The sequence below is a fragment of the Sapajus apella genome, unplaced genomic scaffold, assembly GCF_009761245.1.
Source record: "Sapajus apella isolate SASKATOON/1434 unplaced genomic scaffold, GSC_monkey_1.0 scaffold15, whole genome shotgun sequence".
Lineage (NCBI taxonomy): Eukaryota > Metazoa > Chordata > Mammalia > Primates > Cebidae > Sapajus > Sapajus apella.
The window spans coordinates 18,319,359-18,333,540 of NW_022436955.1; the positions used below are offsets into that span (position 1 = coordinate 18,319,359).

The following is a 14,182-nucleotide window of genomic DNA, read 5'->3' on the forward strand; positions in this document are numbered from 1 at the left end:
ACTTGCTGACCAGACCACAGGGGCTTTATTATGAAACCATGTTTTTTCAGAAGGACACTTGCTAGCCAAGCTGCAGGAAAGCAGGGTACAGAGCAAACCCAGAAATTCAGGGCCCTGGCTGGCTCTTATCAGCAACTAGCCATGTAATTTGAACATGATCCTTTATCTTTCTGGTCCTCTGCTTGCTCATCTGCAGAATTTAGAGCTGGCTGACTACTCAGTTTGTTTACATCTGGGAACCTTGGACCCCTGCCCTGAGCCCCCGTAATAATTTCCCTCCCTTCATAAATCAACAAATATTTATGAACATGCTCTGGTCCTCAACCTCCCGGCCATGTGTATTTGGTTACTCATTATCTTGATTTTTCTACCCTGTCTCTTTTTAAGCAAAACAATAAAATTTAAAGAGCTCTGAGAGGGCCTGCAAGGAAGTTTCTCCCTAAAAGACATTTGTCAGCCTGGTGCGGTGGATCACGCCTGTAATCCCAGCACTTTGGGAGGCCGAGGCGGGCAGATCACGAGGTCAGGAGTTCAAGACCAGCCCGGCCAACATGGTGAAGTCCCAATTCTACTAAAAACACACAAAAAATTGCTGGGGGTGGTGGTGCGCACCTGTAAGCGGGAGGCTGAGGCAGGAGAATCACTTGAACGTGTAATCTCGGCAGTGAGCCCAGACTATACCGGTGCCCTACAGCCTGGGCAATGGGCTCAAAAAAAAAAGACATTAGACATTTGTCCACCCCCAGTGAGGGTGGTGGGGGTGCTGGGGATGCCCTCCAAAGCCATGGGAAACCCTCGCCTTCCTCTGGCTCACAGAGACAGGGAGGTGGACAGGAATTTCCCACTACTTCTCAGGAGTAGCCCTAACAGGCCATTTCCTCTATTTTCTGAACAGTCCCATGTTTTGTATAACAGAATAGATAAGCACTCGCATTTGCAAAGGGCCTTGCTCTTTCTCCTGACTGTTGTGGTAGGTGGGTCAGTAGTTTATGTAAGTACAAAAGGAAATAACAGGACATTTTCATTGTCTTTTCTTCTTTCTTTCTTTCTTTCCTTTTCTTTTTTTTTTTTTTTTTTTTTTTTGGAGGCACTCTTGCTTTGTGGCCCAGGCTGGAGAGCAGTGGCACGATTTCAGGTCATTGCAACCTCTGCCTCCTGGGTTCAAGGAATTGTCCTGCCTCAGCCTCTCGAGTAGCTGGGATTACAGGCGCCTGACACCATGCCCAGCTAATTTTTGTATTTTTACTAGAGACAGGGTTTCACCATGTTGGTCAGGCTGGTCTCGAACTCCTCTCCTCAAGCAATCCACCCACCTCGGCCTTCCAAAGTGCTGGGATTACAGGCATGAAATGCTGCTGCCATGCAGGGTCCCACAGGGCACCTAAACTTAGTGTAATCATATTGCAGAGAGCAGGGGCTTCACTTTTGCAGTGCAAGCTCTCAGATGTTCAGTGGTGCCAGCTACGGGAAAGGTGGGCTTAAAACAATAAGCACACTGGAACATAAAACTTAAGGCCAAATAGTTAATTCACAAAAAGAAACACAGCTGTTAAGTAGATTTAGTCTTTTTCACCCCTTTGGGAAGCATACAGAGAAAACAAAATTGTTATTTGAAGAATTCCTTGACTGGATGCGGTGGCTCACGCCTGCAATCCCAAAACTTTCAGAGGCCGAGACAGGGTTGCTTGAGCTCAGGAGTTCAAGACTAGTCTGAGCAACATGGCAAAATACTGTCTCTAAAAAAATACAAAACTTAGCCATGTATGGTAGGCATGTGCCTGTGATCCCAGCTACTCAGGAGGGTGTGGTGGGAGGATCCCTTAAGCCTGGCAGGCAGAGGTTGCAGTGAGCCCAGATTGTACCACTGCACTCCAGCCTGGCTGACAGACTGAGATCCTGTCTCAAGAAAAAAAATATTCCTTGATGAGCATATTCACCGTAAAACTTAAGAGCCCAGCTCTGCTCTTACTGACTGTGTGACCATTAATGTGCGTGTAGTATGTTTTATCTATCATCTATCAAAATTCATTTTTTCCTTTTATTTATTTTATTTTATTATTGAGACAGGGTCTGGTTCTGACACCCAGGCTGGAGTACAGTGGCATCATCATGGCTTATTGCAACCGCAGTCTCTCTGGGCTTAGGAGATCCTCCTACCTCAGCCTCCCAAGTAATTGGGACCACAGGCACATGCCAAGACAGTTGGCTAATCTTTGTATTGTTTATTGAACAGGGTCTTGCCGTTGCCCAGGCTGGTCTTGAACTCAGGCTCAAGCAATCTGCCTGTCTCGACCTCCCAAAGTACTGGGAGGCCATTCTTATTGGTGCTAATGAGAGCACCAATGATGGTGGTGCTAGATGGACAGCATCTAATGATGCTGATAAAGGCTTTCCAGCTTCCCATGCCCTGGGGATGTGGTCCACACTCCTTGCCATGGCTCGCAGGACCCGCTTGCCTGGCCCTGAGGACCAGATTCATCTTTGGCTCCCACCCACTTGCATTGCAGCAATATATCCTCTTTCAGTTCCTTGAATATGCCATGTTCTCTCACATCTGGGCGGTTCCCTTTGCCTGAAACAGTATTCTCTTCCTGAAACACAGACTTTTTGCCCTGCCCTGCCTCCTTGCCTGGCTAATCTCCAACTCACCTATCAGGCATCAGTTTGGAATGGTCTGTGCCTGCCTCTTGCCTTTTGTTCAGCACCATGCTCTTTCTCTCTCATACCACTTAGTTATTCATTCATTCATTTATTCATTCATTCAACAATATTTATTGAGAGCCTACTACATGTTAGCCACCACTCTAGGCTTACTTATCATACTGTATAGTCATTGCCTGCTTCAGTACTTTTTTTTTTTTTAAGATGGAGTCTCACTCTGTCACCCAGGCTGGAGTGCAGTGGTGTGATCTCGGCTCATTGCAACCTCTGCCTCTCGGATTCTAGTGATTCTCCTGCCTCGCTTCCCCAGTAGCTGAGATTACATGCTTGCACCACCATGCCTGGTTAATTTTTATATTTTTAGTAGAGATGGGTTTTCACCATGTTGGTCAGACTGGTCTCAAACTCCTGACTTCAAGTGATCCATCCATCTCAGCCTCCCAAAGTGCTATGATTACAGGCGTTAGCCACCAAGCCCCATCAATAGTTCTTGAGATATATGGTATTGTAGTGTAATTTAGATGCCATAAAATTCACCCTTTTAAGTGTGTAATTCAACGGTTCTTAGTATATCCGTAGGTTTGTGCAAGCATCACCATTACCCAATTTCCAAACATTTTCAAAGAAATCCATATAATTACAAAAAAAAATGTGATTTCAAAAAACAAGGCCAGGTGTGGTAGCACATGCTTGTAATCCCAGCACTTTGGGAGGCCGAGGCGGATGGACCACTTGAGGCCAGGAGTTCAAAACTAGCCTGGTCAACATGGTGAAACCTGGTCTCCACAAAAAAAAAAAAAAAAGAAATAGCCCAGCTATTCAGGAGGCTGAGGCATGAAAATTGTTTGAATCTGGGAGGCAGAGGTTGCAGTGAGCTGAGATCATGGCACTCTGTACTCCAGCCTGGGTGACAGAGTGAGACTGTCTCTAAAGAAATAAATGAATAAAACAGAAAGACACCTACTTTGTAACCACGCAAATTAAAAATTAAAATTAAAGAAAAACAAAACAGAAAGAGGTTGGGCGTGGTGGCTCACACCTGTAATTTCAGCACTTTGGGAGGCTGAGGTGGGTGGATAACCTGAGGTTAGGTGTCCAAGACCAGCCTGGCCAACAAGGCGAAACCCCGGGTCTACTAAAAAATACAAAAATTTGTACCGGGGATGGTGGCTTACACCTGCAATCCCAGCCACTCTAGGAGGCCGAGGCAGGCGGATTATCTGAGGTCAGCAGTTCAAGACCAGCCTAGCCAACATGGTAAAACCCCTTCTCTTCTAAAAATACAAAAATTAGCTAGGCGTGGTGTCATGCATTTGTAATCCCAGCTACTAGAGAGGCTAAGGCAGGAGAATTGCTTGAACCCAGGAGAGAGAGGTTGCAGTGAGCTGAGATCATGCCATTGCACTCCAGCCTGGGTGACAGAGCAAGGCTCTGTCTGAAAATAAATAAATAAATACATAGATACATACATACAAACAGAAACCTATTAGTAGTCACTTTCCATCCTCCCCTCACCCCAGGCCGTGGCAACCACTGATCTTTCTGTCTCTATAGATTTGCCTACTCTGGACATTTAACATAAGTGAAATCACACAATATATGGTCTTTTATGGCTGGCTTCTTTTATTTAATATGATTTTACAAGATTCTTCCATGTTGTTTGAATCAGTCTTTTATTCCTTTTTATAGCTGAATAATATTTCATTGTATAGATATACCACATTTGGTTTACCTCTTCATCAATTGACAGGCATTTGGGTTGTTTCCATTTTTTGGCCCTTTTGAATAATGTTGTTTTGAACATTTACCTACAAGTTTTTTTTCAGACATTTTTTTTTTTTTTTTTTCTCTGTTTTTGGTTTTTTTTTTTTTTTTTTTTTTTTTTTTTTTTTGAGATGGGGGTTCGTTCTTTTTACCCAGGCTGGAATGCAATGGCCCAGTCTCGGCTCAAAGCAACCTCCACCTCATGGGCTCAAGCAATTCTCCAGCCTCCTAAGTAGCTGAGATTATAGGCACCTGCCACCACGCCTTGCTAATTTTTGTATTTTTAGTAGAGATGGGGTTTCACCATGTTGGTCAAGCTGGTCTCAAAACTCCTGATCTCAGGCAATCCACCCACCTCGGCCTCCTGAAGTGCTGGGATTACAGGCATGAGCCACTGTGCCTGACCGTGTTTTGCTTTCTCTTGGAACTATACCTAGGTAGGAGTGGAATTGCTGGGTCATATTGTAACTCCACATTTAATCTTTTTTTTTTTTTTCCCACCTGCAACTACTTGATCGAGTTACACATTTAATCTTTTTGAGGAACTGTGGGGCTGTTTTCCAAAGCAACTGCACCATGTTACATTTCCACCAGCCAGGTACAAGGGTTGCAGTTCTCCACCTCTCATCGATACTTACTCTTGCCTTTGTCTTTGATAATAGCCATTCAAGTGGGTGTGAAGTGTTTCTTATGAAGTTCTGTGGGAACAGGGACTTCATCTGTCTGGTTCAGCACTGTATATCAGAACCTACTACAGTGCCTGAAATTTATTACATACTAAATATTTTGTTAAGTACACGAAAAACTGTTGAGCGAATGGATAAATCAGAAGTTATTTGGATAGTTACAACGGGTATCTTGTATTTAGCTAATAAATAGGGATCTTCTAAGGGGTCTGCTGCCTTTTTCTTTTAATAGTACTGAACTACCTCCTCTTCTGATACCATAGTCTTTCTTCTAGGAGGAAATTGGATTAAATTTAAGCTTTCTTGTTTTTTCTCTTCAGGTATACACATAGTCATATAGGCACATACAGTAATTTATTCAACGTTGGCACATTTTGTTTCTTCCTATTTTTATTTCTCTAGCAAAAACCTCTTACTTCTACAGGGCTGTTTGTTCACCTCCAGGCATTTCATGCTTGCAATAGCTTTCCTTCTGTTTACAGGCTGGCCCCACTGGAACAATCAGTATCTGTGACAGGCTAGCCTTGCTCTTTTTGGTTTTAATATTTCTCTACACCTTGTTTTACCCCTGGTTTAGAAGTATCTGGGGTCATTTAATAGGTGGAAGACAGTTAAGCCAGGGACTTCATGATACAGCCAGCACCTAGCACTTGATAAATAGTTGTTCAGCAGTCACAGTCACTCATGATGTAATCTCAGCACTTGGGAGGCCAAAGTGGAAGGACTGCTTGAGGCCAGGAGTTCCAGCCTGGGTAAAATAGGGAAACTCCCATCTTTGCTATATATGTGTGTGCATATCTCTAGTAAAGATGTATATTTTGAGATGGAGTCTCACTCTGTTGCCCAGTCTGGAGTGCAGTGACGTGATCTTGGATCATTGCAACCTCTGCCCCCTGGGTTCAAGCCATTCTCCTGCCTCAGCTACCCGAGTAGGTGAGATTACAGGTGTGAGCTACCACGCCTGGCTTTTTTTTTTTTTTTTTAGTAGAGATGGGGTTTCACCATGTTTACCAGGCTAGTCTCTGGTGATTCCCCCCTCCCCCGCCTCGGCCTCCCAGAGTGCTGGGATTGCAAGCGTGAGCCACCGTACCCCGCCTGTTTTTCAAATTTCTAGCAGACTTTTACTCGGGAGGGTGAGGCAGGTTATCGCTTGAACCTGGAAGGCAGAGGTTGTCCAGCATGGGCGACAGAGCAAGGCTCTGTCTCAAAGAAAAAAAAAAAGAAAAAGAAAAACAATTCTTAAATGATTGAATGTGAATGTAGGAGAAAGACAGGGAATGAGGTAGCAAAGGAATACTACCTTGGAACATGTTGCAGCCTTGGTCAGCAGTACCTATTGCGGAGCCACCGTCCTTGGCCTGTGGCGTGGGCCGAAACACAGCCCATGGTAAATAAACACAGGGCTCCAGCCTTGGACGGAAGGTTTCTATAATCACTTTTAGCTGCATTGTTGAATTTCCATTCTATTCACTTTTTATGGTACGCCTATTGATTTTGAAAAGTACATTTTAGTTAAGAAATCTACTCATTTGCTTAAGCCCCAAATAGGAAGTTCTGACCTAGGGTCGGCAAAACCCCGAATTCACAACGGTCCCTATGGGGCTGTTTACCCCCAAACAGCTAAACCCCGCCAAATGTTGAGATTCCGAACGAGAGGGGTGCTCGGATGGGGAACCCCCGAAAGAATGGACAGCACGTCCACCAGAGGGTGCTGTGGGGGCAAATTTGTGCCAGGAGGGGAGCTGAAGCTGTGACCCTCAGAGTCAGGTACGCGTAGGGAGTAAATCTCCTTCTTCCCGGTGTTTCCTTCCCACCCCTCGAACCATTGCTGCTCCTCCCCCATACGCGGTTCCCCTTGAATAATTAGCCACTTTCTGGTACTTAAGAAGGGTTTGCTTTTTAAAGACGGCTGGTTTCTGTGGCTAACGCCCAGTGGCTCAGGCCGCCCAGGTCACAGGTCGGCCGGGGGCGGGCAGTGGGTGGGGACCGCTAGGGCGTCAGCGGCTGGGGCGCCGCAGGGGCCGCGAAAGGGTTAACCCGGCGGCGGGAGGGGGAGGCGCGGGTCGCGCCTGCGCTCTACCGCCCTCCATTGTCTCCACGGCGGCGAGGAGCGCCGGCGAGAGCAGCCCGGGACCGAGCTGGGCGGCGCGGCTGGCCGGGCCGGCGGCGGCTGGAGCGAGAGCGCGACGCGACGCGACGCGACGCGACCGCGGCTTCCCGTGCTGCGCCCGGCCGCCCAGCGCCGCGGCCAGCCCGAGGCCTGGAGAGGTCCGGGCCGCGGTCCATGGTCGCGGCGTCCTGAGGCGGGGGACGCGCCTGGCGCCCCCGGCCCTCCTCCGCCTCCTCCCGCGGGGCTGGCGGCCTCCTCCGGCGCCTCCCCGCGCCCGCCCGCCACTCGCAGTCGCCTCCCTCCCTCCTTCCCTGCGGCTCCCCCTGGCTTTCGGAGCCCGGGGGCGGCCTGTGGCGCGCGGAGCCCGCGCCGGACTGCGCCTCTTTGGACCTTGAGGGGAAACATGCATTTGGCTTGGATCGTTTGAAATTCTGAGTTTGGGATCCCCGCCCGCCCGCCTCTTCCGCCCGGCGGTTTTTTCCTTTTTTCTTTTGCTTTTTTCCCTTTTCTCCCTCCGGATCTCCTTTTTGACTCCCTCCCCCTTTATGCTCGCCCAGCCCTCCCCCCACTGCTGAGAAGTGGGGGAGGGTCTCGGCCTCCAGGTTCCCGCCCCACCGGGGCTCGGGCGAGCATGGGGGGCAAGCAGAGCACGGCGGCCCGCTCCCGGGGACCCTTCCCGGGGGTCTCCACCGATGACAGCGCCGTGCCGCCGCCGGGAGGGGCGCCCCATTTCGGGCACTACCGGACGGGCGGCGGGGCCATGGGGCTGCGCAGCCGCTCGGTCAGCTCGGTGGCGGGCATGGGCATGGACCCCAGCACGGCCGGGGGGGTGCCCTTTGGCCTCTACACCCCCGCCTCCCGGGGCACCGGCGACTCCGAGAGGGCTCCCGGCGGCGGAGGGTCCACGTCCGACTCCACCTATGCCCATGGCAATGGTTACCAGGAGACGGGCGGCGGTCACCATAGAGACGGGATGCTGTACCTGGGCTCCCGAGCCTCGCTGGCGGATGCTCTACCTCTGCACATCGGACCCAGGTGGTTCAGCTCGCACAGTGGTGAGTCCGCGGGTGGTGGAGGCCTCGGAGGGAGGGCGCGCCAGGGCGCCCCAAGCCTTCGCGTGCGTGCCAAGGTTTGGGAATGTAGTGCACGACTGGGATCTGCCTGCCTTCCCTGTGGTTCCCGATGCCAAGGGATGAATGGGATACCTACCTTCCGGAAGCGAGGCTTTCTGCAAGGCTGCGGAGCCCGGCGTTTTAGGACTCCCGGCGTGTGTTCACTTGTGGAAGGGCAGAGCGAAGCCTGCTGCCTATTGGAGTCCCATTTATTGTCATCACCCTCAGTGAAGAGGTCTTGTCTGGCTGATAGCAAGTCAGCCTGGGTGCTTCCATTCTGCCACTGCAGCACTGTGCCTGCCTCACTGGTAACGGAGAGATGGTGCCAGTTGGAGCAAGCGGTGTCTCCTAAACAGAGTGTGAAAATGAAATAAAATTAGGGGCAAGTGATGCCTGGATTAGGGCTCTCACTCTTGCTGGGAGAGAGAGGTGCCCAGTTTTGCCACCCTGCTGGAGATCTGTTTGAAATGTTTAAAATGGAGCAGTCGGCAAGCGGCTGGCATAGACAGGTGTGGCTGCTGTATGGAAGGCCCAGCCAGCCAAGCTTGCGGGGGCTTTGCAGGACCAGGGCTCCGGTCACTCGTGCTGCATGCAGCAGGCTTGGCTCCACGACTCTCACCTCCCTCCATCTTTTTTCTTCTCCTTCATGCTAAGTGCTTCGTCTTCCTGTGAATCCTCATCTTTTTGTAACGGGGAGCCGGTCAAGGTGGGGCATTATTGCCTGATTGTTGGCACATGACTGGGGGAAAGGAGGATTCAAGGAATCTGAATGAATTCATTTTATGAACTTCTGGTGGCAAGCCAGCGAAAGGTTGGAGGGGGATTTCCCAGATTCCTACTGGCAGGGCAGAAAAGACCTGGCAGGAGGAAAACAGGTCTGTCTGCTAGGTCAGGCTTCTAGAAAATTGGTCAAAAGGGGTGTGGGGCCGCTATTTGCTAATTGGCAAGTTGAGTGAAGAAGTTATATCTTCAAATTCTTTTGGGCGAGTTGGGAAAATTTAGATACTGTGTGGGGGAAAGATTTCTCCTGCCTTTAGGGTACTTTATGGAGGATAATATCAGTTGGACCACTGTTGTAGCCACTGTGAAACAGGGTTGACTTTTGGGTTATCTCCCCACTCCCCCACAAATAGCCTGGGGTTTGTTTTCATTTGGTTTGGTTTTTTGTTAATTCTGTAAACTTTAATTTGTGAAATAGTGTTGGGGGAGAAGCTGTATTAGTGATTAATTTAGGGTAACAATTAGAAGTAGCTTGTGAATTGATAGGATATTTTAATCTCTGAACAGACTTCTGAATATCATTGGAGCTTTTCTGACCTCATCGAACTCTGCCCTGAATGAGATGCAAGACTTGATTGCTTTTGGCTCTTTGAGGCATTTGATCAGAATTAGGCATTTTGAAATTAATAATCATTCCTATGAAATTTAGTCCAGAGAGTTAGCCATATTTCTGAGATGACGGGTTAAGTGTTTAAAAGAACTGTAATGAGTATCTGGTTTTGAACTGAAAAGCACTATAAGAAGTGTCTCTGAAATTACAGAATTTTGTGTGTTGAAAAACATATGAGATATGTAGGGAGGAAGAAAGGGGGTTCTTTTTTTGCTAAAATTTCTTAAGTCTCTCTCTTACTAAAAATTTATTTATTCTTATGCTGCCACCAGGTTCCATGCTAGAGTTATGAGCTTATAATTGGATTCCAAAATTTCACTCCTAAGCTGTGAAATCTTAAGTTCTTTCATCTGGTTATGGTAAGGGTAGGGAGAGCCACTGACCTGTGGGGATACACGAAAGTTGGAGCATGTTAATCCTTTAGGGAGAGTGTTGAAAGTGTGTATGGGTGGCTGCTATTAATACTGTAGGTAATCCATTTCTTACTGTGTAGGACCATCATATCCTTCTGCAAGACATTGAGCATACCTGGCCCCACCTACTAAATGCTGACAGCATCCAGCAGTTCAGTGTGTCACCCCAAAATGTCCCCAAGAACTCCCAAATGCCCTTTGGGGTGTGGGTGGTACCACTCTGATTAAGAACCGCTGCTTTTAGGGATTTATTCTATTATTCAATAAAGTAATGAGCTTTTTCAGTGCAGTTCATTTGAGATGAGCCTTCATGTGCAGCAGTGGTTCCATCTCACCTGGAACAGACCATGGGGTCTTCCAGGATGTCTGTTTCCTCTCTTCTTCATTATTGCAAGAAGCAAAACTTGTTTTTGCTTTGGAGCCTTTGAGTAAGGTCTAAGCAGCTTTTGCTTTTGTGTTGTAAGATTAGAAGGGTAAGGATTTCAGTGCACAATTGATCAGATGCCTGGAAGTTGATATGTGATGCTTTTGCTTGTGTTTTCAAGGTGTTCTTGCAACTCTTCATGGGCACAGAAAACAGTTGTCAGTGAAATACGTGGGGGAGTTCAGTGTATACGAGGCCTTCTCAGAGAGCTTGGGCGTAGGCTGAGTATGGAGGTAGAATACTAAAGGGTCCTGGTCCCAGCTCCTCCTCTGAGCAGCTGTGACCTTGGGCAAGACATATCCCCTGTCTCAAGCCTCATCTTTGTTGTTTTTTAAATAGCTGTGATCATCCTCATGAGTGCCAGCGTTGCTCCCCAAATCCTGGGAGAGGAAGTGCTGTAGTCACCTTTGTCTTCTCGAGGTTCCTGGCTTCCCTGTGCTGTGACCCCCAAATATCCCATTCCCTATGCCTGGAATGCTTTTCTGTCCATTCTTCACAGGAATTTCTCTTCCTGATCCCTTAGGGCTCAGGAACTACTCTTAAAACTTGGGCCCTCCTGTTATTCTTTCCAGTCACTCGCTTGTTACCTTAATTATTCTGAATACACTTTGTAAATATTTATGTTTACTTTTTTCTATGTATAGTTTGCCTAAAGTCTAAGCTCCATGAGAGCTGTAGTGTTCCTTGATCCTTGTTGTAGGTCTTGCACTGTGCCTGACACTCATGTGTTTCGAGTACATGAATTTGAGTACTTTATGTCCATCATCTCACTTAATCATCACTATAACTCTGTGCAGTAAGACTGTTCTCCCTCACCCCCATCGTACAGGTAAGGAAACAGGTTTGAGGGCAGTTAAGGAACTCACACAAGATCAGGCAGTTAGTTGGTGGTGGAGATGGGACCAGAATGCAGGTCTGTTTGTGTCAGAACGTGGGCTCTTAACCAGTTCCCTCTTCTGCCTCTTTTCTGAAAACATCAGGAACCTGAGTGGTGTCCTGGAGATTGCGCTGGACCACGAGTCAGAATGCTGTCTCCTGGTTAGGTGGCTGATTAGCTGCATGACCTGTGACCTTGGGCAAGTGAGTCATTTAACCTCAGAGTCACGGTTTATTCATCTGTAAAATGGAGATGACACCTGTCCTGCTTAACTCTCAGAGTCATTGTGAGGGTCTCATGAGATCATGTGCACAAAAGCCAACATCTAAATGGAGAGTGGGGGAGTTCCTGTGGGGTTACTCACTTATAGTTCTCTGCCTTTAATTGCCTCAGATTTTTTTTTTCTTTTGAGACAGGGTCTCATTCTGTCACCCAGGCTGGAGTGCAGTGGCGAGATCATAGCTCAGTGCAGTCTCGGACTCCTGGGCTCAAATGATCCTCCCAGCTTGGCTTCCCAAAGTGCTGGGGCTACAGGCATGAGCCACCGCGCCAGGCCTAATCATCTCAGAGTTTGATGGGTGGAGAGGTTTACAGCTGTGCTAGCTGTAGCGCTCAAATGGAATCTGGTTCTGTGTCCTAAAGTCTGACCTGCATTGGTGGGCTGCTTATACTCATAATGTCACTGACAAGGGTGGCTTTACAGAAGCAGAGTGAGTCCCTTTCCACATTAAAATGTAAGTTTGGCTGTAACTCCTGATGGTTGCCTAGGTGCTATTCTGGAGGCGTGGTCATTCTCTTGTGGTAGTCCTGTTTGTCTCAGAGTATGGATTTCTAAGTGTAGGGTATGAAACATGCAGGATCCACCATGTTGAAAGAAGTTGATGATTTCTAGGTTCTACTATAAAATGGCTGGTCATTGAGGGGTTCACTTCAACTTCTTAGTCATGTGTATATATACATATGCACATTCAGAAAAGTCCTAACCGTTTTTATTGTCATCGAGCCATCCAGTGAGACTGATCCAAAGTGATTGCATTTTGTTTTCATTATTTATTTATTTTTTTTGGAGGCAGGGTCTTGCCCTGTCACCCAGGCTGGAGTACCATGGTACAATCATGGCTCACTGTAGCCTCAAACTCCTGGGTTCAAGCTGTCTTCCCACCACAGCTTCTGGAGTAGCTGGGACTCAGGTGCGCACCACCACACCTGGCTAATTTTTATACAGTCTTTTGTAGAGCTGAGGTCTCACTGTGTTGCCTACGCGGGTCTCAAACTCCTGGCCTCAAGCAGTCCTCCCACCTCAACCTCTCAAAGTGTTGGGATTATAGGCATGAGCCACCACGCCTGGCCCAAAGTGGCTTTAAATAAGTCTTTGAACATGCTAGCAGGATATCTCTTGGGTTCTATTTTGCTGCCACTGTAGGACTCTCAAGTGATTTAATTTTCTTTTATTGTTAGCTAATGGGGGAGAGTTGCCAACTCCGTTGGAGTGGATCAGAAAGTCTTTGGGCAGCACCATAGCTGTGCTAGAAGTAATGGGCCTTCACGTGGTTTCCGGAGAAGGAAAAGCATTTCGTGGTCTCCAAAGAGCATGATGGGTCTCCTGGCCTGCAAAAGTTCTATTGTTAATGAAAACTTTTTTTTAAAAAAAGCAGAATTTTTAGCTCTTTATTACCATGAGGGCTTATGTTCTTAAAATAGAAAAGTTGCCGGGCGCGGTGGCTCAAGCCTGTAATCCCAGCACTTTGGGAGGCCGAGGCGAGTGGATCACGAGGTCAAGAGATCAAGACCATCCTGGTCAACACGGTGAAACCCTGTCTCTACTAAAAATACAAAAAATCAGCTGGGCATGGTGGCGCATGCCTGTAATCCCAGCTACTCAGGAGGCTGAGGCAGGAGAATTGCCTGAACGCAGGAGGCGGAGGCTGCGGTGAGCCGAGATCGCGCCATTGCACTCCAGCCTGGGTAACAAGAGCGAAACTCCGTCTCAAAAAAAAAAAATAGAAAAGTTTATTTCTTGAAGGTCATAGTTAACTCTTATTGAGGTTTGAATGGTGTTGTAAGAAACAGTGGCTTAGCTCTTAAAGCATTTGTTTTATTGGATATGTACATTGTGATATTAAACAAAGACCCACTTCAGTATGTCATGTCACAACGAATACTTTGAGTCAGGCTATTCTTTTTTTTTTTTTTTTTTTAAAAACGGGGTTTCACCATGTTGGTCAGGCTGGTCTTGAACTCCCAACCTCAGGTGATCCGCCCGCCTTCACCTCCAAAGTGCTTGGATTATGGGTGTGAGCCACCACACCCGGCCGAGTCAGGCTATTCTTAGCCAAAAAAAATGAAGCAAGCTCTAGTTCCTTTTGGGAAAAGGAACATGCTTTGTATTTTACTTACGTGGTGTTCGCCCCAAGCTTATTGGATGCAGAAATTTTAGTACAGTAGTCCCTTCTTATCCAAGGGGGATTCGTTCCCATACCCACAGTGTATACCTGAAACCGTGTATAGTACCTAACGCGAACCCTGTATCTACTATCTTTTCCTGTATATACATACCCTTGATAAAGTTTCATTTCTAAATTAGGCACTATGAAAGCTCAACAAGAGTAACTAATAATAGAGCAATTATAACAATATGCTGTGGTAAAAGTTATGTGAATGTGTTCTTTCTCTCACTTTTTCCCCATCTCCACATACAGTCATGCATTGCTTAATGACAGAGATACTTTCTGAGAAATGGGTCAT

At 47.5% G+C, this 14,182-nt stretch overlaps 1 protein-coding gene across 3 annotated transcripts in view; it reads left to right on the forward strand.

Moving 5' to 3' along the window:
* Window positions 1-7,217: 7,217 nt before the first annotated feature.
* The window catches only part of ZNRF1 (zinc and ring finger 1), a 123,744-nt gene continuing 116,779 nt past the window's right edge, over window positions 7,218-14,182 (forward strand). For all 3 annotated transcript variants that reach the window (XM_032284457.1, XM_032284456.1, XM_032284455.1), the window contains exon 1: window positions 7,218-8,276. In XM_032284457.1, coding sequence (XP_032140348.1) covers window positions 7,853-8,276 — 424 coding nt within the window. In that variant the 5' untranslated portion in view covers window positions 7,218-7,852. The remainder of the gene's footprint in view (window positions 8,277-14,182) is intronic.